Genomic DNA, 26,858 nt, shown 5'->3' with positions numbered 1-26,858 from the left:
CCCACCCAGCCTGACAGCCCAGTAGAGACAATCAAAAAATGGATTATTATGGAAATACAATTAGGGAGCTACTAAATCCTCTCAAATACAAGCAAAGCCTAATCCAGCATGTAACTCCAAAGGCAGGCAATGAGATGGGCCGATTTCCCCTCTACCACACAAGCAGCCCATACTTAAACCTGTTGTTATATGTTTTTTTAGTCAATTGATCATTCCAACAAATGTGGAATAAATTTGTTCAGGAGTAAGGAGATTAAGCACGTGATTTAAGTGAGCAGAAGTTTAATACTTTTTTTAAGGCACAGATTGGCAGGGTGAAAGAAATCACCACGTTTTGAGAGGAATGGTTCCTGAATGATAACTGTACCAATTAAGTTTCAAACACGTTTTCAGGCAGCATAAAGACAAGTGTATAATTTCCCTACTGAGTCTAGGTCATGTAAAGCTGTGTATGAAGAAAAAAGAAGTTGCGACCAGGATTATATAATTTTAACGGACAAAATATTTGCAAAGATGGATAAGCTTGAGAATGTTTCAAATGCACACACGTTCCCCCCTCCCCCATCCAGCAGACTCCTGTAACTGATGCCAAGGCACAGTTTGAATGGGGACAGTAACCCCCCCCCACACACACACACTGCGCTAAGAGTCCCTCTTTTGAGTAGGAACCAAGGGCTGCTTATTTCATGAGAACGAAAGAAGGAAAAAGACAACACTGGGAGTCCATTATGCTCATTATGAATCCTACAGATTCTCCTGCTATGGTTTTCATCTGTTTTCATCTTTCCTAACAGAAGGCTGTTGGGATACTCAGTTCTTGCTTAAGTCCCCACCTAAGCCAGGCCAATCTTCAAACAAAAAGCAGCTTTTCACTGGAGAACTTAAAAAAAAAAAAAGAGTGGGTTGAAATGTCCTCACTTGAACTTAAAAGCTTAATGAGTCTTGGTGCCAAAGAGTGGGAGACTGGCCAAGTCAGCGAAGCCAACTGTGATATGGTCGAAAGACAAAGGAGAACCCTACACAGAAGGCCTATCAAATTCTTACCAGCCTGCTAAGGCCAAAATCAGTAAAGGCAAAAGGACCCAAGCTTGCTGAGATTTGAGTGAGCATCTGGGTTAGCGAAAGAGCTCCAGACAAAGCGTGCGAAGACACACTGCGCTCTACCGTCCCGGGTCTCCATCTCATCATTACGAAGGGAGGCGGGAAGAGCTCACCCAGATTGTTCACCTGCCAGGGCTGCTGTGAGGATTAAACAAGGGTTGGGTTTGCAGATACTGATCAAAGCAGTGGTGATTAGAAGGCATCAGTCTGGAGTCGCCAACAACCGGGCCGACCACATACAACCCCATTTGCTGAGGACAGGCTCAGATTTCATTTGTCGTTCTAGTGTCTTGGCCAGTCGACACCCCCTTTTACTCTCAAAACCATCTCAATTGAATGGCAAACTATATTATATAGTCGCTCTACAAAGAAGACATTAGGTCAGATGAACCTCTTTTCTTTTTTAATAGCTGAGGAAAATATTGCATATGTAGTTTACATTAGATAAGGACTCTACCAAGAGCCTACTGAAATGATGTAACAGAATGAGCCAGACTTACAACCAATGTGGAATCATGATCACTGGTCTGGCAGTTCTCAGAGACAGCTATTAATTGACAAAGGTCTCCAGTGCCTCCCTCTACCAGTAAGGCAGACCTTTTCTTAGGTCTTGTGCAAGCTGACCTCTGCTGGGGCCATGTAATACAGGTGACCACCAGCCTCTTAAAAGTCTTCTTAGTCTCCTTGGTTTCCAAGACATACTTTCCTGGGTTTCCCCTCATCTCTCTGATCCCCCTTTGTGAGCTTCTCTTTCTCTTGTCCCTGATCCGGTGGTGAAGCTTCCTCAAACGGAGACTTTGTTCTGCTATTCTTTCTTGATGTGATCTTTTCTGCAGAGAGACTGTCACAAATCACAGCTTGGCCCTGATGTCCAACAATGGCTGGCAAATCATATTTGAGAAAGTGAAAGGCATTGCTTCATCTCTAAGCTCCAGGCCCCTGTCCCCAACAGTCTGCCGGACTGTACCCTAGGTGGGCCTTCTATATCCAAAACTCACCTTGCCCAAACTGAAATCATGACCTCTCCCAACAAATAAAGGATCCTCTTCAGTGTGCATCAGGGGCCCTACTCTGCTGGCCATTAATAACTGAAACACTAGTTATTTTGTAGTCATTTCTTTCATTTATCTATATCCTTTACCTTACGAAGTCCTGTGATTTCTTCAGCATTCTTCTTATTTCCATTGTTCTGGAAGTCAAACCCAAAGTCCTTCCATGGCTTCCAAGGCCCTGAGCAATCTTGCTCCTGCCTCTTCCTCCTCTCCATCTACCCTCATCTCACACCATCATCCTCTGTTTCCTATATTTTGGCCCAATGAGTCCCTTGTAATTCCTCTAATACACCTAAGACATGTTACTCTTTCAGTCTATAACATGCTTCTTCCCTACTTCCATCTCCCCTCCTTATTTCCTGGCTAATCTCTACTCTTCATTCAGATCTCTACCTTAATGTCTCTTCTACAAGAGAAGTGGGGTTTATGCCCCTTGTGGAGTCAGGATTTAGATTCCAGATCTGATCAGGGCACCCCTGTTACATGATTTAATTGTAGAGTATACTAGACTTTCTAGTAGCTTACCACACTTGTAAGTGGGCTTTTCAAAATGTTACTTGAATGAAGAAAAAGAAACCCTCCTTGCTGTCAGGCAGATCTCTTCTATGTATACTAAACACAGCATCCTCCTTTCTGACCCCAAACCTTGCCTTTTGCCCTTGTCTCTGTGTAGGATGCCTTTCTCTTTCCCTCAGACTATTCTCATTAAGTAAAATTCACTTGATGTAGCATCTCTCCAATAACTATCTCCCAAACTATAACAATCTTCCTTTGTCTAATGTCTTATTAAACCTTGGTCACTTGCATTTACTCACATATTGGTTTACACTGTTACTTAACTATTTTGTGAGTGTGTTCAAGCCCCCAAAACATTATAAAACTCTTGAAGATCAGGAATCACGCCTTCCATTCCCTTTTCATGTCTCTCAGTTCCTCCTTTGGGGCTGTGCAGAACATGGTCAACATCTAACAAATCCTCCATATGACAAAGTGTCTCCATGCAAAGTCACACCATCAACTTCTAACCTGTCCTAGAAGGCTAGTACACATCTGTGGCACACCACATCTCATGCTGAAATCAGGACAAGGATCCAGGACAAGCCTTCCTTCTTAGAATAAGCAGCTCATTCATCAGTGGTAATATAGACAAGTGTTTGCCAACAGATTTCTTATCTTCAGACAATTATTTCACCAACATAAGAACTGAGACAAAAATACACCAAGACATTCTCTGTTGGTCACTTATTATTTGCAAACTGATATATTCAGACTTTGCATTCCATGAAAACACGTCTGTAGAACAAAACCCATAATTTGACCTCTATAACTCCAAAGAAGATGGGGATGTAGTGGAAACTCTTATACGAAAAGTAGATACTTCTGTGCTTTGGTCTCTAGACTTCAGGGATGGCCCTGTTCTTTATGTAAAAGTGTGTGTGTGTGTGTGTGTGTGTGTGTGTGTGTGTGTGTGTGAAAGGAAGGGAGGGGAGGGGAGGGGAGGCAGAGGAGGAAAGAGGAAAAAAGGAAAAAGGAGAAAAAGAAGAGGGCAGGGGACCGGAGGGGTGGGGACAGAGACAGAGGACGATACTGACAATGACAACTAAGACTAGGAGAAAGTTAAGGTCACTGATGATTAGGTAATCTAGATAGCAATCTTACTACTGGACTCAATTTATTCAACAGGTGCCTGTAATAGACATGTTATGTGCCAGACCAGTGTCCAGTGAAGGAAATACAAAGATAAACAGAAGGGGTCTTCAGGAAGCTTTCACTCTGGTACAGGAAGTAGGTGTGGGACAAAGAGGTAGAAACACTGTGATACATGCCAGCCCTGAGGTGGTACAGGTCCTTAGAAGCCAGATGGGAACCTACTCACTCTGCCTGGAGGATTCTGGAACAGCTTCCCAGAGAAAGAAACCAGGCTGGAGAGAGTGAGAGGAAATGACATCACCACAGAGGTCAAGGTTACTGTTTTCAAAACAATCACTCTAGGCCTCAAGCTTCTGCCAGCCAAAGCTCATTATTCACAGATGATCAAGTTTGTAAGGGACTCACACTTTCGTGCCCAGTTTTCGATCACAGGCTAGGCAAGAGAAGCTGGAAAGGAAAATCCCAGTTCGTTCATCCTGTAGCTTGTTGGCTGTCCTAGAGAAAGAGCTGATGGGTGCCCCTTGACATAGAGTTGCATTGACAATGTTATATTCATAATTGACTTCGGGCCTATTTCCAACAATAATAATGAGAACAGCTAGTGGTCCAGAGTGCCAAGCGAGCACCAAACACTGCTGAGTGTTTTACAGTATTCTCTTCCTGGAATCTCTCAGGGACCTTATGAGGTAGTGATTTCCTCATTCCATAGATGAAGGGAGACAAGTTAATATTTAAGTGTCTGCTATGTTCCACGCACTAAACAAAGAGATTTATCCATATCATCAATTCATTTAATCCTCAGAAGAACTCTATTAATTAGGTACAATTATATTGGTTTTTATAGCTAAGGAAACTGGGGTTCTAAGAGGTTAGGTAACTTGCCTGAGGACACATAGGAGACAAACCGAGGATGTGAGCTGTTAACTCGGTTGAACCATAGGAAACCACATTTTCTGACTGTTTTTGGTCTATTAGTATAGTTGCATAGGATTCAACCTAAGTGTCCCCCGATCCATTCACTTTCCACTATACCATCTCATAAAAGCACAGGAATTGGCTTTTGTTAAATGTGTATCTGTGGATGGTAACAAAAAAGAAAGTAAAAGGGGTGAGGGAGGATGAGAAATCAAACAGAGAAGGTAGGAGAGCATACACCCTGTATGCTCCAGTTCCCCTGAACAACATGGGGGTTAGGGGCACCTACCCCCTACACAGTTGAAAATTGATGTATAACTTTTGGCTTGCCCAAAACTTAACTGCTATTAGCCTAATGTTGCCCAGAAGCCTTACTGATAATATAAACAATCAATTAACATATATTTTGTATGTTATACGTATTGTATACTGCATTCTCACAATAAATAAATAAGCTAGGGAAAAGAAAATGTTATTAAGAAAAGCATAAGGAAAAGAAAATACATTTATAGTTCTGCACTGTATTTATCAAAAAAATCCTCATGTAAGTGGACCTACACAATTCAGACCATGTTGTTCAAGGGCGAACTATATTATCATCTTGCCATACTTACTTGATCTCTTTCTGCATATGCCTCTTTTTTCCTGAACATCTGCATCCAGTTGCAGGCTATATGCATAATCCTTATATTATTCTTGTAACTTTTCTATGAGTTTGAAATTTTTCAAAATAAAAAGTTGGGTGGAAGAAGGACTTCTAAAAGGTCCTGAACGGGGCGCGCCTGGGTGGCTCAGTCTGTTAAGCATCTGGTTCTTGGTTTAGGCTCGGGTCAAGATCTCAGTTTCATAGGTTTGAGCCCCACATCTTATCAGTGCAGAGTGCACTTGGGATTCTCTATCTCCCCGCCTCTCTCTTCCCCTCCCCTACTCGTGCTGTCTCTGTCTCTCTCAAAATAAGCTTAAAAAAAGTCCTGAGAAAATCTTTTCTAAAAAGTTATTTCATTTACCTGAACAGCATTTTTGCACTGCCCAAACTCACTTAACTTTATGTGGGTAAATGATTACATCCAAAATTTATCCCATAGTCCTTATGGGCTGGCAAACTTTCTGTAAAGGATCAGATAGTAAACATTCTAGGCTCTATGAGCCATATACCGACTCTTGTCTTGTTTTACTTACAACCCTCTTAAAATACAAAAACCATTCTTAGTGAGAAAACCAGTACAAAAACAGGCCAAAGGCCATAATTTGCCAACCCCTGATATAGATAGAATTCCATAGAGTTCTATCTAAATAATAAAGTCATAGCCAGGAAACCAAGTCAGAAACTTTCCTTTCTGGAATTATTTCAAAACAGTCTGATCCAGGGACAGGGAAGTAGACGGCAGTCATCAGCAACACTGTACTGGGAGGGACTTCCTTAGGGAATAGTTATTCGCAGCCTTCCTTTTAAACCCTGAAGTCACATATTTGCCACATTTTGACCCCATTTTATTTACTGCTCCGCAGAGGACTCACATCATTTGATCGTTTAACCTCCAAACTTCAAGTACACACAGTTGGCAAAATCAACAGAGAAAGAGAGAAATGATTATAGCAAAAACACATCTACTAGAATTCTACTTGGCACACGCAGAGTCTGGTTTGTACTTGCTATTACCGTGAGTTATACATTTATGCCGAAGTATTACTGAATATGGGGGCAGCCTATGCAAAGCCACGGGTACTGCACTTGACAGGCAAAGTCCAAAAAAGCTCCCCGGGTGACTCTGACGCTACTCCATTTCCACCTTATATGCTGCCTGTAGGCACCAGTCTTTTCTCTCTTGTCTCTGTAGTCCTTAGTAAACATCAGCACCCTTGCCTTTGTCTCCATCTGGTTTCACGGCTCTACGTAAGAAAGCTGAAATCCCTACATCTTCTGCAGACTAGAGCCTCCTTAGCCTCTTCGCTCTCTCATGCTTTCACTCTCATGGGACTTGCCTTCTTAAGAAGGACCACCAGGCCCTTGATACTTACATCCCAAGACCACCAACCCCATGCAGTCCTCCTTCACACTCCGTCATGCTGAGACCCAGTGGTTATCCTCTGCACTGCCCTCCTCTGCTTGCTCAGTGTTTTCTGGCACCAATTCCATGCCACCATCACTAACCTCCAACCAAACCTCCTGCTTTTCTCTCCCACTGAAATCCCAACTGTAGGCACAGGGCAGTCGTTCAGAGCAAAAGCTAAGGAATCAGACTTCTGAATGTAAAGCTTTCTTATCTGTATAACCTCAGCCAAGTTCTTGAATCCTCTGTGCCGCTCTTCGTTCCTCTGTAAAATGGGTATGATAATAGTTCTTACAGGCCACATGAAAGTTTGGTAAGAAGGGAAATCAGGCCCCAGGCACAGAAGGGTGACCTCTGTTTGATGAGAACTATGAATTTTTTTCCAGACTCATAAACAACTCAGGAAATGTTTAGTGAACAAAGACCATGTCTCTCCAGTTGCAACCACCATTTAGAGCTGATCTAACTCAGACAAAAAGACGAGAGTTTGCTGAACAAAAGGAACCATTCACTGATGCCGTTCATGTATTTTTCAACTGGGGTCATTACACTATTACAAGACACGAACTGGGCTTCTGTTTTGAATAATATAAAGTTGAAAAACCCAACAATTTTTAAAAAGAGGGCTGTGTGTTATGAAAGCCTGTCTCAGAAGAGCTGAATTGCTAGTTTTCTAAATCTGAAATTATAGGGATTTCTTCTTACGTTGTTAAGCGTTGCTACATGAGTGGAGGTTTGGAGTTAGAACTCCTGAATCACCAGCATCCACGAAACTCCCTCTGCTTCTACAGAGTGGCACAGCCTTACACATTCTTCTCTACTCTCCAAACACAGGTGCTTAAAACCTGTATGGATCCACTGTCTGGGAACCCACACTTTCCTGAGACCCTCCAAACGGAGTTTCCTGCCTTTCGGTCCTTGCCATCAACCAGCCCCACCCCTGGAACAATGCAAGTCCCTCTTCTTGCCAGATGGGTCTCTGGATACAAGTCCCAGAAAACAAACCTGCTGATCTCAGGCTACAGCAGCCCAGTGTGCTCCAGCTTGGATAAAACTTAGCCATGCCCCCGCCCCGACCAAAGACGAGGGGAAAATCTTCTTCCATTGCTCCCAACCTTCAGTGCATTCAGCTTTTGGGCCATGCTTTTGTTTCTCATTGCTCTGTGGGTCCTGGACTTAGAAATCTGTTTGTATCTGGTTTCTCCAGCTGCTGACCCAGCTTTCCCTCAAAGCCTCTGACTGAGACTCATGCTACTGGCTCTTTTGATGCAGTTCATTTCACCTTAGCAAACTCTGCTGGAGCTGCCAGCTGGAGTCCCACAAGGAAGCCAAGACTTGACCCTGGTCCTCAGACTCCTTCAAATACACCAGTGGGTCTAATCTTCCACGTGTAGAAGACAGACAATAACTCACTTATTTTGGCCGTTCAGTAACACTTGTCCAAGCCTCTGTGTTGGCCAGTTCACTCAGCATCATTCTTGGCTGTCAGCAGTCCAAACCCTTTATAACTTAAAGAGGCCCCTGGCTATAATCTGTGCCTCTATCTTGGCTAACCATAATATTTCCTAGGCCCAAGCCCCATCCCTCCACCCCTAAACAACTCTAACATTCAGTAATGTGTTTGTGAAAGGCCAATGGATAGTGCCACTGCTCACATGACAGAATCCATCCTCTGACTCAACATCTTTATCTAGGTAAGAAGCAAGTTCTATGCGTGCAAATGTCTCCAGACCCAGAGCTTCAGCTTCAGATGAGCCTTCTCAGTCTAAAGTCTGGCAAGCAATGCTACTCCTTCACAGATTTATTCACGGGAATATAGTGGAGAGATGGACGCCTACAAGAGTTTTTGAAGCAAATGTTAGCTAAACAAAAATTGGTACCAAAGACCCACTTCAACAGAATTAAGACAGCATGATGCACATAAATTAGATCAGATTGTGGCTAGTCTGTAACATCAGGAGAGGGCTAAGCCCAGAATCATTGGAGAAGCAGGTGTTAGAACACAAGGGAAGTATTTGGAGTCTGCCTGGGTTTATCTCTGGGGAGATGCTAAACTAAGTATGGTTTATGTAAGAGATGAGCTCAGATTTAGATTTAATAAAGGGAAAAGAGGCAATGAGGGAAGTAAAGTACGAGAAGAGAGAAGAGGCTCCACAGGAAGGAAGGAATGGAAACAACAATCAGGGCATATTAATTTCTCTTTGAGGAAAAAAGGACAGTGGGGAGCAGGAAAAAAATGCTGGCATGAACTGTGTTAAAAAGTGCTGCCTATAATCAACATTTGTATAGCAAATGTAATTTTTCAAAGCACCTCACCCACATTATCTCATTGAAATTCATAAAAAGTTTATGAAGTAAGCAAGAGTTGTAACTTTTCATTACCATTTTAGAAAGAAAAGATTGAGACTCAAGAAGGTTAAATGATCTAAGGGGTACAGTAAGACTTGCATTTCTAGCTCTCAGGCTCCAAAACCGGAAGTCTTTCAACTACATTGGTAGGTCCCAAACAATATTCTGGAAGTCGCCAAAATAAAGGTGCATTCTATGTAATTTCACATCCACAAAGTTCAAGATATAAGGCAAATAAATGCTATGGTGATAGAAATTAGAACAGTGTTTTTCTAGAGGTGGTTGAGATGGATTGGGAGGGGACAAGAGGGAATTTGCTGTCCTATATCTTCATCAGGGTTTAGGCTACATGCATGTACACAGTTCTCAAAATCCATCAGGTTGTATATCTGGAGCTGTGTTTTTCCTGTGTGTACATTTCACCTCAATGGAACAAAAATCAGTATCTGAATTATAGAGCCTATTAAGTTCAAGTTTTGAGACCTTAAAGTGTATGTTCATCCATCTCTAAGTGTTAAGTCTCTAGTTTATTTTGTCTAGAACCACTTCACAGAAAGCTCTTGAAACCATCCCCACAGCCGCGCTTTATGACAAAACCCAGGTTCAAACCATAAAAGTTAAACATGGCAGTTATTGTTCACATTTGAAATTTGCCAGTAGCATAATATATTCAAAATGCGTCAGGGGAGCAAGCCCAGTGAGGAACATTAACTGCCATGCTTTAAGAAGTTGTAAGTAATTAGATGCATTGCTTCACATGGCACAAATTGCTTTTGCTTGGGGGATACAGGGGAGAAAAGCTGCTACTTTCACTACAAATGGGTCCACATCCTTCCAATTACCTGGGCCCAGATTCCTACATTATAAATACTGGTTGGAGCTGAGTAGCAGCTACCAGATACATCTTCTTTACCTGATTAGAAATGCCACAGTCCCCATCACTTCCCCCCTACCGTACGCTAAAACTTCCTCACCTACTTAGGTTTACTGCCTAGCCCAGTGATTTTTTAAAATCTCAGAATCAAACTATGAATAAAATGCAAAACAAAATACGAAGCTTTACAGATGAACTGAACAGTATTGATGATTCTTCTTGAGCAAAACCAATTGAACAATAGGCTATACTTACTCGCAGAGAAGGATTCCATTTTCTAACCCTGTCCGAAAATCTTTATCACCAAAACTTCTGCCGGTTACTTGCTGGAAAAAAAAAGAGAGAGGGAGAGAGAGAGAGCATAAATTTTTCTTTTTTAATCAAGAATTTCAATGATTTTTTTTTTTAATATTTAAGAGGCTTGAAATAACTGGTGGCATTCCAAGAATGGAGAAAATCTGTTAGGTCTGAATTTCTTTTCTATGTGTAGTTTGCTGAGATCAGCTAATCCTAAATGTAGACCATTATTTTGAAGCTTTTTCCTACCCAATTCCTTAAATTGTCTGTTCTTCCTGATAAGGGTGTTACTTTTAGGGTTTGGCCATGATAAGTCAAGGCCACAGCCTCAATCCACACACTTTCAAAAAAGCCTGCAGAAAGCACCACCTAAGGATAAAACATCTGTTTGTTAAAATATTATTGGGGGGGCGCCTGGGTGGCGCAGTCGGTTAAGCGTCCGACTTCAGCCAGGTCACGATCTCGCGGTCCGTGAGTTCGAGCCCCGCGTCGGGCTCTGGGCTGATGGCTCAGAGCCTGGAGCCTGTTTCCGATTCTGTGTCTCCCTCTCTCTCTGCCCCTCCCCCATTCATGCTCTGTCTCTCTCTGTCCCAAAAATAAAATAAACGTTGAAAAAAAAAAAAAATTTAAAATATTATTGGGAAGGGGGGAGTAGTGGGGAAGATACAGACACCTATCCTCAAGAGACAAACATCAAGACAGGAATATTAAAGCCAATATCCATACTAACTTGGTGTGAAAGAGGAAAATAAAAGCTGGAAAGGAATGACTAACAACACAGGACTGATGACCATTCTTGATACCTCTGGCTCTCAGCAGCCCTTTGCCCTAGGCACGTAGGGCAATCATTTGTTCATTCAATAAGTATATATTGACTATCTAGAATATGCCAGGTAAATATGTATACTAAAAGCCCTAAAGCAACCTTTAAAACAGCAAAATAAAAAGTTACAGTTAATAAGCTTAAAAAGGAAATAAAACAGAATCATAAAAAATACTCTTAACAATGAAAAAAGACAGAAAAAGAGGAAAAGAGAATACAGAACATATGGAATAAAAAGTAAATAACAACACAATAAACTTAAACCTAACCATATCAATAAGTACATTAAATATAAATGGACTAAATATCCCCGATTAAAAGACAGACATTGTCATATTGGAAATAAAAAGTAAAACTGAACTATGTGGTGCCTAGGAGAAATGCACTTTAAAGATAAAGAGAGAAGTAGGTTAAAGATAGAAGAATAGAAAAAGATAATAACATGCTAATGCTAATTTTAAAAAGCTGGATATTAATATCAAAGAAAATTTTAGAAAAAATAATAATACCAAGGACAGAGAAAGTCATTTCATAACGACACAAGGTTTAGCTCATCAGGAAGACATAAAAATCCTAAACATTTTTACATTTAATAAAAACTTCAAAATACATAAACCAAAAAAAGTCTGTGAAGAGAAATAGACAAATTCACAACTAGAGCCAGAAGTATGTTATCTCTTTCATAACTGATAGAACAGTAGACAAAAAATCAATAAGGATATAGAAGACTTGAACAACACTGTCAACCAAATTGACTTAATTGACATTTCAACAATACTTCACCCTACAGTAGCAGAATACATATTTTTTTTCCTAAGTTCACAGTGAACATGTATTGAGATAGACCAATTTCTGGGTCTGTAAACAAGTCTCCACAAACTTAAAAGAATTCAATTCATAAAAAAGCATGTCATCTGGCCACAGTGGAATTAAATTTGAAATTAGTAACAGAAATACCTTAGGAAAAAAATCCCCAAATAATTTTAAACTAAGTGACACAATGTTAAACCTATTGATCAAAGAAGAAATAAAAAGAAATTAGAATATATTTTGTAGTGGAAGAATGTGACAAAGACACTAAAGCAGTATTTTGGGGAAATGTATAGCACAAAACACCTATATCAGAAAAAAAAATCTCAAATCAATAAATTCTGCTTCTACCTTAAGCAAATTAAGCCCAAATTTAGTAGGAAAAAAAAGGAAAAAAAACTATATCAGTTGAAATCAATCAAACAGAAAACCAAAAAGCAATACAGAAAAAAATCAATGAAATGAAAAGTTACTTACTTGAGACCAATAAAATTGAGAAAACTTTAGCCAGATTGATACATCTTTGGCTAATAAAATCGACAAACTTTGGTTTTTAGCCAAAACAGAAAGACACAACTTACCAACAACAGGAATGACAGATGATATCATTACATATTTTATAGACATTAAAAGAATAATGGGGGTGCCTGGGTGGCTTAGTCGGTTGGGCGTCCGACTTCAGCTCAGGTCATGATCTCACAGTTTGTGGGTTTGAGCCCCGCACTGGGCTCTGTGCTGACAGCTTGGAGCCTGGAGCCTGTTTCGAATTCTGTGTCTCCTTCTCTCTCTTCCCCTCCCCCACTTGAGCTCTGTCTCTCTCTGTCTCTCAAAAATAAATAAATGTAAAAACAATTTTTTAATTAAAAAAATTAAGAGGGAACATTACAAATAAATTTATACTAATACATTCACCAACTTAGATGAACTAGAGAAATTTCTTGACACAATCAACCAAGTTCATTCAACAAAGAAATAGGTAACTTCCCCAAAAGAAAATGTCAGGCTCAGAAGGTTTACCTGGTAAATTACAACAACTATATAAGAAAAAAATAATGCAATTCTACACAAGCTATTCCAAGCAACTGAAGAGGAAAGCATACTTCTCAATTCATTCTATGAGACCAGCATTACCTGATTCCAAAACCAGACAAGAATATTATTACAAAATAGGCAGATACACACACACACACACACACACACACACACACACACACACACAATATGCCAACATGTTACCCCTTCATGGTGGAAAGCAGGTGTGATTTTTATTTTCTTCTTTAAATTTTCCCTATTTTCCTAAAACGTTGTACAATTAATACACACTACTAATCATCAGAAAATCGAACGCTGTTTGATGTCTGTTTTTAATTTTTTTAATATTTACTTATTTTTGAGAGAGAAACAGAGAGAGACAGAGCTCAAGCAGGGGAGGGGCAAAGACACAGGGAGACACAGAATCCAAAGCAGGCTCCAGGCTCCGAGCTGTCAGCACAGAGTCCAGGGCGGGGCTCGAACCCACAAACTGCAGATCATGACCTGAGCTGAAGTCAGATACTTAGCCCACTGAGCCACCCAGGTGCCCCCGTTGTTTGTATTTTAAAGAGCAGTCTAAGGAAACTAAGTGATCCCAACTTTTCCTTGTAAACCATAGTTCAAATTGTATTATTAAACATCCTCATTGCCAATCCCACTAGAAAGGCAAATCACAAGTCAATAAAATGTATGCCTGAAGGAAAGAGGAAAGAAGAAAGGAAGGAAGGAAGGAAGGAAGGAAGGAAGGAAGGAAGGAAGGAAGGGAGAAAGGAAGGAAGGAAAGAAGGAAGCAGGAAGTCCTTTGTTAATATCTTCTCATTCTTATTTAAGGGATGGTGAGAAAATGTATAAAAAGTATTTTGTATTTACAGTTTGTAAATAAATAGGAAAGACGTCCTTTACAAAGCTAAGATTTTAAACACAGACTTTAAACAGTTTAGCATTTTCTTCCTGAATCCTAATTTATATTCTCAAAACACCACTAATATCTATAAAACTGACCCCTATTCACCAAGAAGTCATTAGAAAATTTTGAAAACATTTTCCCCCAGGTCTTTACATTTTTGTTAAAATTATTATGTTCTAGCACAAATGGTGCTAACTAACAATGAAACCCAAGAGAATTTACCTACATCTATTACAGAATCTCTGGCCAAGATAACCCAGCCCCTTTCCATTTATTGAGCCATAATGATGGGCAGGGCCTAGAGATAGAAATACAAATGAGACATGGTCACTGCATGCAGAAGGCTCACAGACTGCAGAGGAGAGCAGATATCTAAATTCATACCATAAATAGACAGTAACAGGACCATTAAGATTATAAGAAAATATTGGTGGTCCATGGACCACCTAAAGTGCCCATGTGCTATTTAAAATTATATTGTATATGACATGTAGTCAGTGAAATATTGCAAGTAGATATGTTTCACAGTCCCAAGTCAGCCTGCTAATCCACATCCTCCAAGATGTAGTCTGATTAAATTCAATTTCCTAGACTGCCAATTCTGGAGATGGGAACAAACGCCATGCATTTGGAGGAAGGTGATCATTTCTGCCTCTATTCTTTTGCTTCCTTCCTTGCTCCTGCGTCTACAGGTCCCAGCATAACCTTCTCACTGCTCTCCACTGACTTTAATGTCTCCCTTTCTTCCAGGGCCACGTTATTTAGTATAGAGGTGTCTAGATCTTTGTTGGGAGGGTCATCAGTGGAATAGACCCCAGAAATTCAACAAGGACCATGCCACTGAAGAGTCAGGTTCTTAGACTAGTAACAACAGCATCTTTACCTGGAATTAACGTTAGAAATACAGACTATCAGTCCTCCCATTCCTATAAGACCTACTTAATCAGAACCGCATCCAAAAAAGATCCCCATGATTCACATGCAAAGTAAAATTTACAAAGCCCTGAACTAGTATACAAAAGTAAGCCAACAGTTCAGAATCAGAAAAGGAGGGCCTTCAACTGGAATCAGGATTTTGAATGAACTGTCTCAACAACGCCTCTCAGCAACATCTTTATCATGGGTTTACAATGCCACACATTTATTTTAACTCTAAAGACTAATTACTATTCCCTTAATGACAGCATAAGCCATTGCTATAAAAAACAATATGGCTGCCAAGATTCAACCACCATTACCAACAATCTGTGAGCAAGGTAAGGGAACAATAACCACCCAAACTCTTCACTAACCTTCCCACCTGGATTCCAACTGACTAAGGACTCTCAATAACCTCTCAGACAAGGTGCTGGCCAAGCCATGAGCTCCTTATGATTTTCCAACGACACAGAGCAGGATGGGAAGATCTAGTAAAGTTCTCAAAGAGAACCTGAAATGGGGACCTGGGACATGGAGTGGGTGGTGAGAGAATCCAGGTTCAGGAGCATCCCAGGGCTAGCAGTGGAAGAGCAACTTGAAATGTCAAGAGCACTTTATCATTTCCCCTAAATCCTGCTCTCCCCTCGCTGCTGATCCTCACCCATCTGATCAATTTTGCAGCTTCATCCTTGCAGTTGTTCAGCTTAGCACAAGGGTTCAGCTGACCCTTACCTTTCATACCAGTCACACCCACCAACAAATTCTGTTGATTTTCCCTTCAAAACTTATCGCGAATCCAACCACTTCTCACTGCTTCCATGCTACCACCTACTCCAAGCCACCATCATCTTATACCTGGATAAGTCCCTTACCTGGCTTCAGTGCTTCTACCTTGCCTCCCTTCCATCTATTCTCAATAGAGCAGCCAGAGGAATCCCATAAAGTTGGATCATGTCACTACTCCACTTAAAACCCCTCAATACCTCCTCATCTCACTCATAGTAAAAGCCAAAGTTCCTTCAGTTCCCTGAAGGTATTCACCAGAAAAACAAGCAAACAAGCAACAGCAACAAAAAACTGATAGGAGCACATGGGCCAAACCCTAGACACCACCATGACGTCAAGGGTGGCCATAATGAACATCTCCCCATTCAAAGAGATCCTCAGAAGCACTTATGGTGGCAGTTATATCCGCATCTACGTCCTCTGTGCGTTTCGGGAAAGCACAGATTTCTTTCTAGAAATAACAGAAAGAAAGAAATTCTAGAAATTTCTTTCTTTCAAGAAATAACAGATTTCTTTCCTGCTTTATGGTTCAGGGTTAATTCGCTTTCATTACTAAGCAAAAGATTTGCTATTTACAGCAATGGAGGGACATGCTATAAGTGTCAGATTAAAATACTCAATGAATGGATAACTTACCGGAACATTGATTGTTTTAAAGGAAAAGGAGCACTTTCATCTATCTTAGCAATTAACCAAAAGCAGAAGCAAGAGGACATCACAATGTGTCATCACACTATTTTATGCACGTAATTATGTTTTTAATTTAATTTTTTTCCAATTATATTTAGTTCTTTTTTGAATTTTATTTTTTATTTTTTAAATTTACACCCAAATTAGTTAGCATATAGTGCAACAATGATTTCAGGAGTAGATTCCTTAGTGCCCCTTACCCACTTAGCCCATCCCCCCTCCCACAACCCCTCCAGTACCCTCTGTTTGTTCTCCATATTTATGAGTCTCTTCTGTTTTGTCCCCCTTCCTGTTTTTATATTATTTTTATTTCCCTTCCCTTATGTGCATCTGTTTTGTCTCTTAAGGTCCTCATCTGAGTGAAGTCATATGATTTTTGTCTTTCTCTGACTAATTTCACTTAGCATCATACTCTCCAGTTCCATCCACGTAGTTGCAAATGGCAAGATTTCATTCTTTTTGATTGCCGAGTAATACTCCATTGTATATATGTACACCACATCTTCTTTATCCACTCATCCATCGATGGACATTTGGGCTCTTTCCATACTTTGGCTATTGTTTATAGTGCTGCTATAAACATGGGGGTGCATGTGTCCCTTCGAAACAGCACACCTGTATGTCGTGGATAGATGCATAGTAGTGAAATTGCTGGGTCATAGGGTAGTTACATTTTTAATTTTTTGAGGAACCTCCATACTGTTTTCCAGAGTGGCCGCACCAGCTTGCATTGCCACCAACAATGCAAAAGAGATCCTCTTTCTCCACATCCTCGCCAACATGTGTTGTTGCCTGGGTTGTTAATGTCAGCCATTCTGACAGGTGTAAGGTGGTATCTCATTGTGGTTTTGATTTGTATTTCCCTGATGATGAGTGATGTTGACCATTTTTTCAAGTGTCAGTTAACCACCTAGATGTCTTCGTTGGAGAAGTGTCTATTCATGTCTTTTGCACATTCCTTCACTGGATTATTTGTTTTTTGGGTGTTGAGTTTGAGAAGTTATTTATAGATTTTTGGATTCTAACCCTTTATCTGATATGTCATTTGCAAATATCTTCTCCCATTCTGTCGGTTGCCTTTTAGTTTTGCTGATTGTTTCCTTCACTATATGCACATAATTATTAAGTAAGCTCATCTGTATTTGATTTCCCTCTCATTGATCTAAAAGGTAATTATGTTTCTGAGTCTGTTCATGTCAATGGCACTACTCTAAACCATTCAAATAACTGAAATATGGAGGATTTAAAAAAATAGTCTAATAAAAATCCACAGAACTTTATGGTGATATTTTTATGATGTGTTTATAATGTAACACGTTATATATCAAAATGCTACACTTTGCTAATGACTTTGTTACCACTGTTATTAATTGCCACGAATAGCCAAAGATTGCCAAGAATCAGTCTCCCAGCCTGATCATTACCATTTATACAAACTGTATTTCAGAAATGTTTTCATAATCTTCAGGGTTTTTTTTTTAAATGCAATCTGGTGGGTAAACTGAAGTCCACCAATAAACTGTAAGCCTGAAGAGGATTTTAATATTCTTTAATGTTTTTTTATTTATTTTTGAGAAAGAGAGAGCACGAGCAGGGGAGAGGCAGAGAGACAGGGGACAGATCCAAAGTGGGCTCTGTGCTGAGAGCAGCAAGCCAATGCGGGGCTCGAACTCACAAACCATGAGATCATGACCTAAAGCCGAAGTCTGATGCTCAACCGACTGAGCCACCTAGGTGCCCCAATGAAGAAGATTTTAAATAAATGTTGGAAACCCTATTATAATGATCTTAAGAGGAGATTCTATTGGCTGACAAATAATGGTCCCTGGATTCAAGCAATTGAAGAAAATACAGAATTTAATATAGATTGACTTAACTTTTGAAAACCATGGATATTTTCTCTAAATTGCTGTACAAAAACAGGTACATTTGATATTACATTATTATTTTGTTTATTGTCCAGCTCCACCCAGTCAGGTGAGAATGGGAAATTTTCTTTGTTCTCTTCACTTTTGCATACTCTGTGCCTAGAAAAGTACTTGGCTCACAGTAGGTACTCAATAAATATTTGTTGAAATAATAATAATAAAAAAAGGTATGCTTTCAGAAGGTAGTGATTTCCTACTATAAACAGTAAATGAAAAATAATACCTCTTTAAAATTCACCAAAGAAGATTATCTGTGGCTTATTATGCTCCCTTGTCTTCTGATCATATTTGACTTACTTAATAAAAAAGGACATTTCTGCATATTTTCACACTTAAATTGCAAAATAAAACAGTACAGAACTGCTCGTATTTTTCACATTTACTGAGAAACAAATCCGCTGCTATTTCCGTCTCCTTTGTGGGGTTGCTAGAAAAATCAAACCAAGTTTCTATGGGAACTCTTCATAAACAATCATAAGTCATATTCCTCTGAACCAGAATTAGCAGCCAACCAATCAATCATCTACTGAATACCTATTTCAGTAATAGGTGTGTGTGTGAAACCAAAATAACAAGCTCTCTACCCTACCCAGTAAGAGTCCACAATCCAAGGGGAAAGATCAAACAGTATAGTAGGTGTTGGAAGAGAAATATGGACACAGCTCTGCAAGACCAGAGAGGAAGCAATTAACACAAATTGCACAACTAAAGGAATGGTTGAAGGATAACAGTTCACCTTCACATACTAACTACCTCTCTGTTCTAGATGCTCGCCAAATATTATTTTATGTAATCCTCATAACAACCCAGTAAGGTGGATCCTAGGACTATTACCATTTTAAAGTCAAGGAAACCTAGACACAGAGAGGTTAAGTAAGTTGCCCAAGGACACAAATCTACTAAATAGGAGAGCCAGGATCAAACCCTGGTAGTGTGACTGCAGAGTTCATGTTCCTAAGCACAATTCTGTGCAGTCTCTGAGCAAAGGAATGAACTCTCTCTGCCTAAGACAGTCAAGGAAAACCTTTGAGGAGCTGACATTTGAGTTGGTCCTGAAGGATAAGAGGGATTCTCCAAAGTATGAAGATGAAGTGGGACACTCCAGGCAGACACAAAGACTTGTATGGGTTTCTCTGAGCAAAGAGGAAAAGTTCTAAGGGCTGACCACAGGAGGGAGGCAGGTGGGGAGGGGCGGGGTGGTAGAACATGACGTGCCAGAGTGAGCATGGCCCAGACAGTAAAGGATCTACGTGTTACAATTATGGGTTGTACTCGATCCTGAAACAAAAGAGATACCCCTGAAACAAAAGAAGATGAAGGCAAGGGTGTGGTTCTTTGGCAATCATTCTCCCCATTTCCCACTAATTCTCCATTCCCAAAGAGATAGTCTCAAAATGACATTTTGCTTGTTGCTCTCAATTACTTCCTTGCAGATTCTACCACCCCCATTTAATATAGAATGGCTTTGCTTTTGGAATCACAGTGCGATGGAAACCATCTGGCCAGACCTCCTTTAGGACCACTGCTTCCAGCCTCCCACACATCCCTTTATATACAGTACCTACACCTACCTTTTCATCCTTTCCTCAAAAGGAAGAAATATACCTTCTCTTTCCTCTATCAAGGCTCTGGATGCCATCCCTCCCCTTCCCCAGGTGCTTACCTTACCCCTTGGTCCACAGCATTCTTTACCTCCCTGCTGGTTGAATGAGTTCCCTCTTCTCCTAAGAATGCTAATTCAATCTAGCCCTATCAACTATCCTGTTTTTCACAGTCCAAACTCCCTGTACGAGTATCCAGTACCCATTGCCCCTATCATCATAGCTCAGGTGCCTACAAGCTGTCCACGTTTAATTCACCGAAAATTCTTAGAGGGTTGAGTTGAGACTCATGAGTCTGACCCTGAGCTCCACAAGCACAAGCTAAATCATAAGTAGATTAATGAACTTCTTTTAATCCTCAGCTCTCCTACTTATGAAATGATACTTATACCTACTCCAAAGGTTTTCAGGAAGAGTAAATGAATTAGTGTATGTCAAACCCTTCCCACAGTACCTGACCCACAGCAAGAGTTTGGTCAATCTCATTGTTAGTATTGGCAACAAATACTGGAATTAGATCGCATTATTGACTTCTCTTTTTCCAATACTCTTTACAGGTCTTTCCTCCATGATATTAATTGATGCCATAGTTTACTGGTTCTCTTCTTAAATTCTAGTATTACCATACTGTCTGATCCACTGAGACATTTGCTCTGCTGATGTGCATCAAGGCCCCAGCACCATGACAGTCGACCACTCACCCCTGTTTGGATCACTTGCATGTTCTAGGCTTTTCCACAACCAGACACTCCTGCTTTTCTTTCTACCTCAGTAGAAAGTAAGCATTTCAGTAAATACCCCTTCACTGTGGCCTTACATACATGTACCTCATTCATCTCCTACCTGTACAACATGGTTCTTTTTCTCCTTTCTTCACGCTGCCTTTTTCTCTCTCTCTAGCCACACATTCCCTTCCCTGGGTAGCCCCCATGCCTTTAAATACGTCACACACAATAACTCATAAATTGTTATGAGTTTAAATATCCCCCCTTTAAATATCTGGCATACCCTAACTCACACACTTTCCTAGGTGGTACTGACCCTTCCCCCTTGAAGTCAAAATGAAATCATCCAATTTCTTACTTGACTTCTCCACTTGGGTACCTAACGAACAAGATCAAAAGAAAATTTGTGATGTGTGTCCCCTGGTCCAACCTGTTCTACTCCTGGTCTCTTCCATATCAAGGGAAGGCACCACCATCTCCCATCCCTAAGAACACAGAGATGCATTTAAACCATCAAGAAGGGCAATGCTTCTCCCTCCAAATGTACTTTATGCCTGCTCTCTCCCCTCGTCTCTACACCAGCCCAAGCCTCCACTGCGTCTCCTCAAGATAACAACAGCAGCCACTGCCGGGGTCTCTCTGCTCCCACGGTGGCCCTTCTGCAAACCGCCTCCCATGCAGCACCCAGGAATCTTTCTATAGATCCATCCTGTGTCCCTTCTCATTACCCAGAATAAGTCCAAGTCATATACACAACCCCTTCACTTTACGTTTAAGAAAAGTAACATCCTGCAAATTAAGTGACTTGCTCAAGATCATACAGCTAGCTATCAGCAAGGATGAGACTAGAATCAGGCCTTCCTTCACCCAGGCCAGGGTTTCACTGCCTCGCCACACTGCCTTCTGAAGGCACTTCTTGTGACACATACACTGCCATACTCTCTTTAATAACAATAGCTTCTTATATCCATTCAGTTTGAGTTGGCAAAGAAACAGCACAGAAGTCCAGGCCTGAGATTATTTAATCAACATTATCAGACCATGATCCTCTCCAGCACTAGATCTGAGTGCTTAATACTGAGGATAATAAAATGCAATCTGCAGAATCCATTTATATTTTCATCATGTCATCAGAAAACCAGAAGGCGCTGTTTATAGCCACAGATTGACAGACTCCACTACAAAAAAGACATAATTAAGAATACAGGCAATGCTCAAAAGCACCCTGGGAGCATTAAATCCTCTGATCTAGCCATTGTATGCTTTAGACACAGAAAATGGGTCAGTCCGGGAACATGTGAGTAGGTTTAGCAGTAACTGTGTTTGCACATCCTCAAGTTGTTCTTGCCTTACAAAGACACAGAACAGAAGCTGCAAAGGAAAACAACACTCAAAGTGAGCTTTAACACAACAGAAAGTGTTAGTGACTGATTTGAGAGCAAAGAGGAAGAAGAGTCCAGAGAGAAAATGGCTAGTGGAGGGCTTCTGGGCTATGTGTGTTGTCTCCATTTCAAAGGGCAGAGGCATGCTTCAGCCATGGTGTTATTTTTACCTGGCTATCATGTTTAGTTCCTTAAATAAATACTTCAGTTCTAGGCTAATTTTGGTAAATCAGTGTATGTAACTGTCATCTAGTGCTCAGCACAGTGAAGTACAAAACCTCTGAATTAGGCGAAGCTGGGTCCAAATTTCAGGTCTGACACTCAGGAGTTATGTGACACTGGACAAATGGCTTAATTTCTCAGACCTGCTCTCGTCTTTTTTTTTTTCTTTTTTCCTTTTTTTTTTTTTAATTTTTTTCTTAATGTTTTTTTAATTTATTTTTGAGACAGAGAGAGACAGAGCATGAGCAGGGGAGGGGCAGAGAGAGAGGGAGACACAGAATCGGAAGCGGGCTCCAGGCTCTGAGCCATCAGCACACAGCCCAATGCGGGGCTCGAACTCACAGACTGTGAGATCATGACCTGAGCCGAAGTCGGACACTCAACCGACTGAGCCACCCAGGCGTCCCAGCTCTCTTGTCTTTAAAAGACAGTTGCAGGAGCCTGTTACAAATCATAAGTGAAAACCATCTAGTAGGATATTTAATTCTGATCAGAAGTTCTATTACTTTTTTTCTCCAAGCTTTATATCTAAGGAGGAAAGAAACCCACAATTTAAGTGTCTAAATCAAGTGGTTGCAGTTTTTGTTCAGAAACAGTACTCAGGAGAAAGTGAGTATCGCTGGGGCAGACCAGCCATTCATTGGTAGATGGATCTGGGTTTGTAGGTGCTGGGTACAAAATCACACAGGGAAGTCAATGTGCTAACTTCCTATACACATGGTTTGGATTAAATGACACCATGAGAAAACAATTGTGCAAATCCAGAATATGATAATTTTATAAGAAATTTGACCTTCAAAAAGCCAATATCATGAAGAAAGGGGAGGGTTGCTATTATAAAATAAGAGACTTAAGGTACAACCAACTGCATTATTTGCTCTTTAAGGAAATCCTAGTTTATTATTTTTAATGTTCATTCATTTTTGAGAGACAGAGAGAGAGAGAGACAAAGAGAGAGAGAGAGAGAGAGAGAGAGAGCATGCACAAGCAGGGGAGGGGCAGAAAGAGAGGGAGTCGCAGAATCCGAAGCAGGTTCCAGGCTCTGAGATGTCAGCACAGAGCCTGACGCGGAGCTCAAACACACAGATGGCGAGATCATGACCTAAGCTGAAGTCAGACGCCCAACCAACTGAGCCACCCAGGTGCCCCAAAGGGAATCCTAGTTTAAAAGAAACTTTATAGAAGACATTTTGGGTACAACAAACAGGGAAATCTGAATACATACCGGTGACCTGATAATACTAGGGCATTACTCCACTTTATTAAGACTGACAGTGGCCTGGTTATGGAGGAGAATGTCATTACACTTTGGAGACACACACTAAAGTATTTAGAGGGAAAGAACGTTGATGCCTGCAATTCATTTTGAAATGGTTGAAAAAATAGTTGGGGTATGTGTGAAAGTATGTGTGTATGTGTGTATAAGAGGTAATACAGAATATGTTTGCAATCATTGAAACTAGGTGTAGTTACATGGGTTTCTTTGAACCTCTCTATCTTCTTCCCTCCCTCCCCCTCCCTTCCTTCCTTCCTTCCTTCCTTCCTTCCTTCCTTCCTTCCTTCCTTCTTTTCCTTCTTTCAAATGTTTCAAAAATATTCGTAACAAAATGTTGTCTGGGACTAGGACTGAAAGTCATTAAGCAGTGCCCACAGAGTACTCAGGTCAACAACCTGACCAGTGCTTCCTCCATTCATTCATTCACTCATTCATTTCCCTGGAGCACTTTCTCTTATCTCTACAATGATGACAGTCACTTACCAGTTCACTATTGGTCATTTCATTTATATTCAACCCACTCCCTCACCGGCTCACTACACAGAAATGGCGCTTGCCAGCCGTCAAATCAATGACGTGAGCACTGAGGATGGGAAGGAAAGAGAGGTCAAGCCCCTTGGCTTCCTGATTTGGGGAGGAGAACTAGAACCAGAGGCCCTGCCAAGTACACACAGTCCTGTGACAGTTGTAGAGCTGTGTGAAGAACTGATTGATTTCACCATTTGATATTCTAATAAATGAATACTTTTTAGCTAAGAATCCAAAGTAACCACAAAACTGCTGTACTTCACCAGTACTTGGCATTTAAAAAGACATCTAAGTTAAGTTAGAAAACTACTAGAATTCACCCAAACAAGTTATTAGATTACTAAATGAAAATAAAACATGGTGAAAAAGAATGAGATCTTGCCATTTGAGACAACGTGGATGGACCTAGAGGGCATTATGCTAAGTGAAAGAAGTCAGACAGAAAGACAAATACCATATGATTTCACTTACATGTGAAATATAAAAAACCAAACAAATGAACCACAAACAAACAGAAAAGAAAAACCCAGACTCTTAAATACAGACAACAAACTGATGGTATCCAGTTGGGGAGCAGAGTAGGGGAAATGGGTGAAATAAATAAAAGGGATTAAGAGATACAAACTTGTGGTTATAAAATAAATAAGTCACAGAGGCGAAAAGCACGGCATAAGGAATATAATAAATAATACTGTAATAATGCTGTATTGTGACAAATGGTGAGCACACTTATGATGAGCATGCCTATCGTGAGTAATGTATAGAAATGTCCAATCAATACATTGCACACTTGAAACTAAGATACTATTGTATGTTAATTATACTTTACAAAATGATGAAATGCTCATTATACAGATAGGATGACCACACAAATAGCCTATCCTTTGAGAAGTTTGTATGGCTTGGGCAACACAACTATGAAGAAAAGTAAGAAAGTGACCGAGATAAATGTCAAGAGCCATCTCACTGGGGAGAGCCCAGGAAGGGCTTCCAAGATGGCAAAATTCTACTCCTTGATTTGGATCTACTTCTTGACACAGGGATTCCAAGACTGTTCATCTTCAATAATTAACTGAGCTCTGTGTTTGTGTCATGTGGTTTTCTATAATTATGCTACATTTTACAATTTAAAATATTTTAATTTTTTTGTTTATTTGTTTGAGAGAGACAGAGATAGTGTGAGCAGGGGAGGGGCAGAGAAAGAGAGAGAGAGAGAGAGAGAGAGAGAATCCCAAGTAGGCTCTGCACTGTCAGCACAGAGCCCAAAGTGGGGCTCAAACTCACGAAACCATGAGATCATGACCTGAGCTGAAACGGACACTTAACTGACTGAGCCACCCAGGCGTCCCTACAATTTAAAAGATTTTAAAAGGGAATACGTAGGCCAACCTCCATCATGACTCAACCTCATTTCTTTTTTCTCTGTTTAGTAACTAAAGCCATTTTCCATTTGGTTTTACTTAGAGAATTTTGGAGTGGGAAAGTGCCACTTTCCAAAGGTTTTTCACTCAAATGAAGCATACCTCCATGTAATAATATTCCTCAAGTTCACTGTTAAAATGGTGGCTGGGATCTACACATGCTCTCTGCATAGTATATTTTTAAAAAACTATTTGGATATCAGACAAAGGAGCCAAAGTACTGTTTAGCTTTGAAAAATAAAAGATACATCATCTTCTGCAAATTTGCCACGTGAACAGCTCTAGGCAGGCACTTGGTGTTGGGAATGGCCACAGCGCCCCTCACTCCCATCTTATATCAATGGCACTTTTGTTTGAATCACGCAGTTGTCTAGTGACACCTACTCAGCGTTGGTAGGCGGCCAAAAGTCAAGACAACAGGGTTCTAGTCACAGGTCTGCCAATAACCAACAGCTTCTAGCAAATCACTTCACTTCTCTAAGTCCAAGACAGCCCTGCACAAATCTATAGGCTTTCTGAACCCTCTTCCACCCTACCCTCTCACCTTGAAATTTAACAGCATCTTTTACTGAACCCTAACTGACTCGTGTACTCCTCATCTCCCCATGGCTGGTTACACAGGTTGTGCCCTGGACAAGGGTGCCCAGCCGAGGAGACAAGTTGAGGGTAAGAACCAGCCTGGGTTCTCTTTATCAAACCACACCAACTCTTCTGAGGGGAAAGTCATGTTTTCCAAATACATAAAAAAGCCACTGTCTGTACCCAAACTCATACATTCTACCCTCAGATGTGTTTCTGAGTTTATATAAAATTGCTCAAGGGGCTCTCAGATATAAGTACTATTATTATCCTTGTTATCCAGGTGAAGAAACTGAAGTAAAGACCAGTAAGTAATTTGTCCAATTTCATATGGCTGGTAGGTGGCAGAGTCCAGACTCTAAGCTGGGTGGTCTGGCTCTTGACCCATGTTCCTACACAGCATGCTATGCTTCCTAAATACATCTGTATCCGTGTGATTTTCCCCTATTATCAGTTCAGTTGTAAACTATTCCTAAAGATCTGACTTCTCACTGCCTGTGCCACCTTCTTTTCCTTAAACTACGGCATAAGAAAATAAGCCCCCAAATCCAGAAGAATGTCAAACTGTCTGCGCATTTACTATCAATTCACTCACCACCATGGGGATAAAAAAATAACAACCTGTGATGTCACTGCATTTTTATCTCTGTATGTAAAGAATCATCACAAATATCCAAAGAATCCAAACTGAAATAACCCTGTACACAATTTGACTCCCTATGGAATGAAAAATAAATATCCATTAATGGAGAATGGAGGGGATGAGAAGGAAGGAAGACAAGATGCCTCATTTAAGACCATTAGGCGTTTCTGCAACAAAATATTTCCCTATCTTCCTCTGGTTCTTTAAACTTACAAATAAGGTATTATGGCAGGAAATCTGTTCTTTTGGCTGATTTGTGATGAAGACAGCAGGTGGTAATCCCAGCCCACTAAAATGT

At 40.5% G+C, this 26,858-nt stretch overlaps 1 protein-coding gene across 1 annotated transcript in view; it reads right to left on the bottom strand.

Moving 5' to 3' along the window:
- The window catches only part of LIMCH1 (LIM and calponin homology domains 1), a 330,288-nt gene that overhangs the window by 192,608 nt on the left and 110,822 nt on the right, over positions 1–26,858 (bottom strand). Inside the window, exon 2 of the mRNA XM_047091336.1 lies at positions 10,248–10,318. Within this exon, the coding sequence (XP_046947292.1) occupies positions 10,248–10,318 (71 nt within the window). The remainder of the gene's footprint in view (positions 1–10,247; positions 10,319–26,858) is intronic.

Source organism: Lynx rufus, unplaced genomic scaffold (assembly GCF_022079265.1).
Source record: "Lynx rufus isolate CCGP_SWC_20201006 ecotype Redwood Valley unplaced genomic scaffold, mLynRuf1.p SCAF_3, whole genome shotgun sequence".
Classification (NCBI taxonomy): Eukaryota; Metazoa; Chordata; class Mammalia; order Carnivora; family Felidae; genus Lynx; species Lynx rufus.
This window is presented reverse-complemented; position numbering and strand designations above follow the sequence as displayed.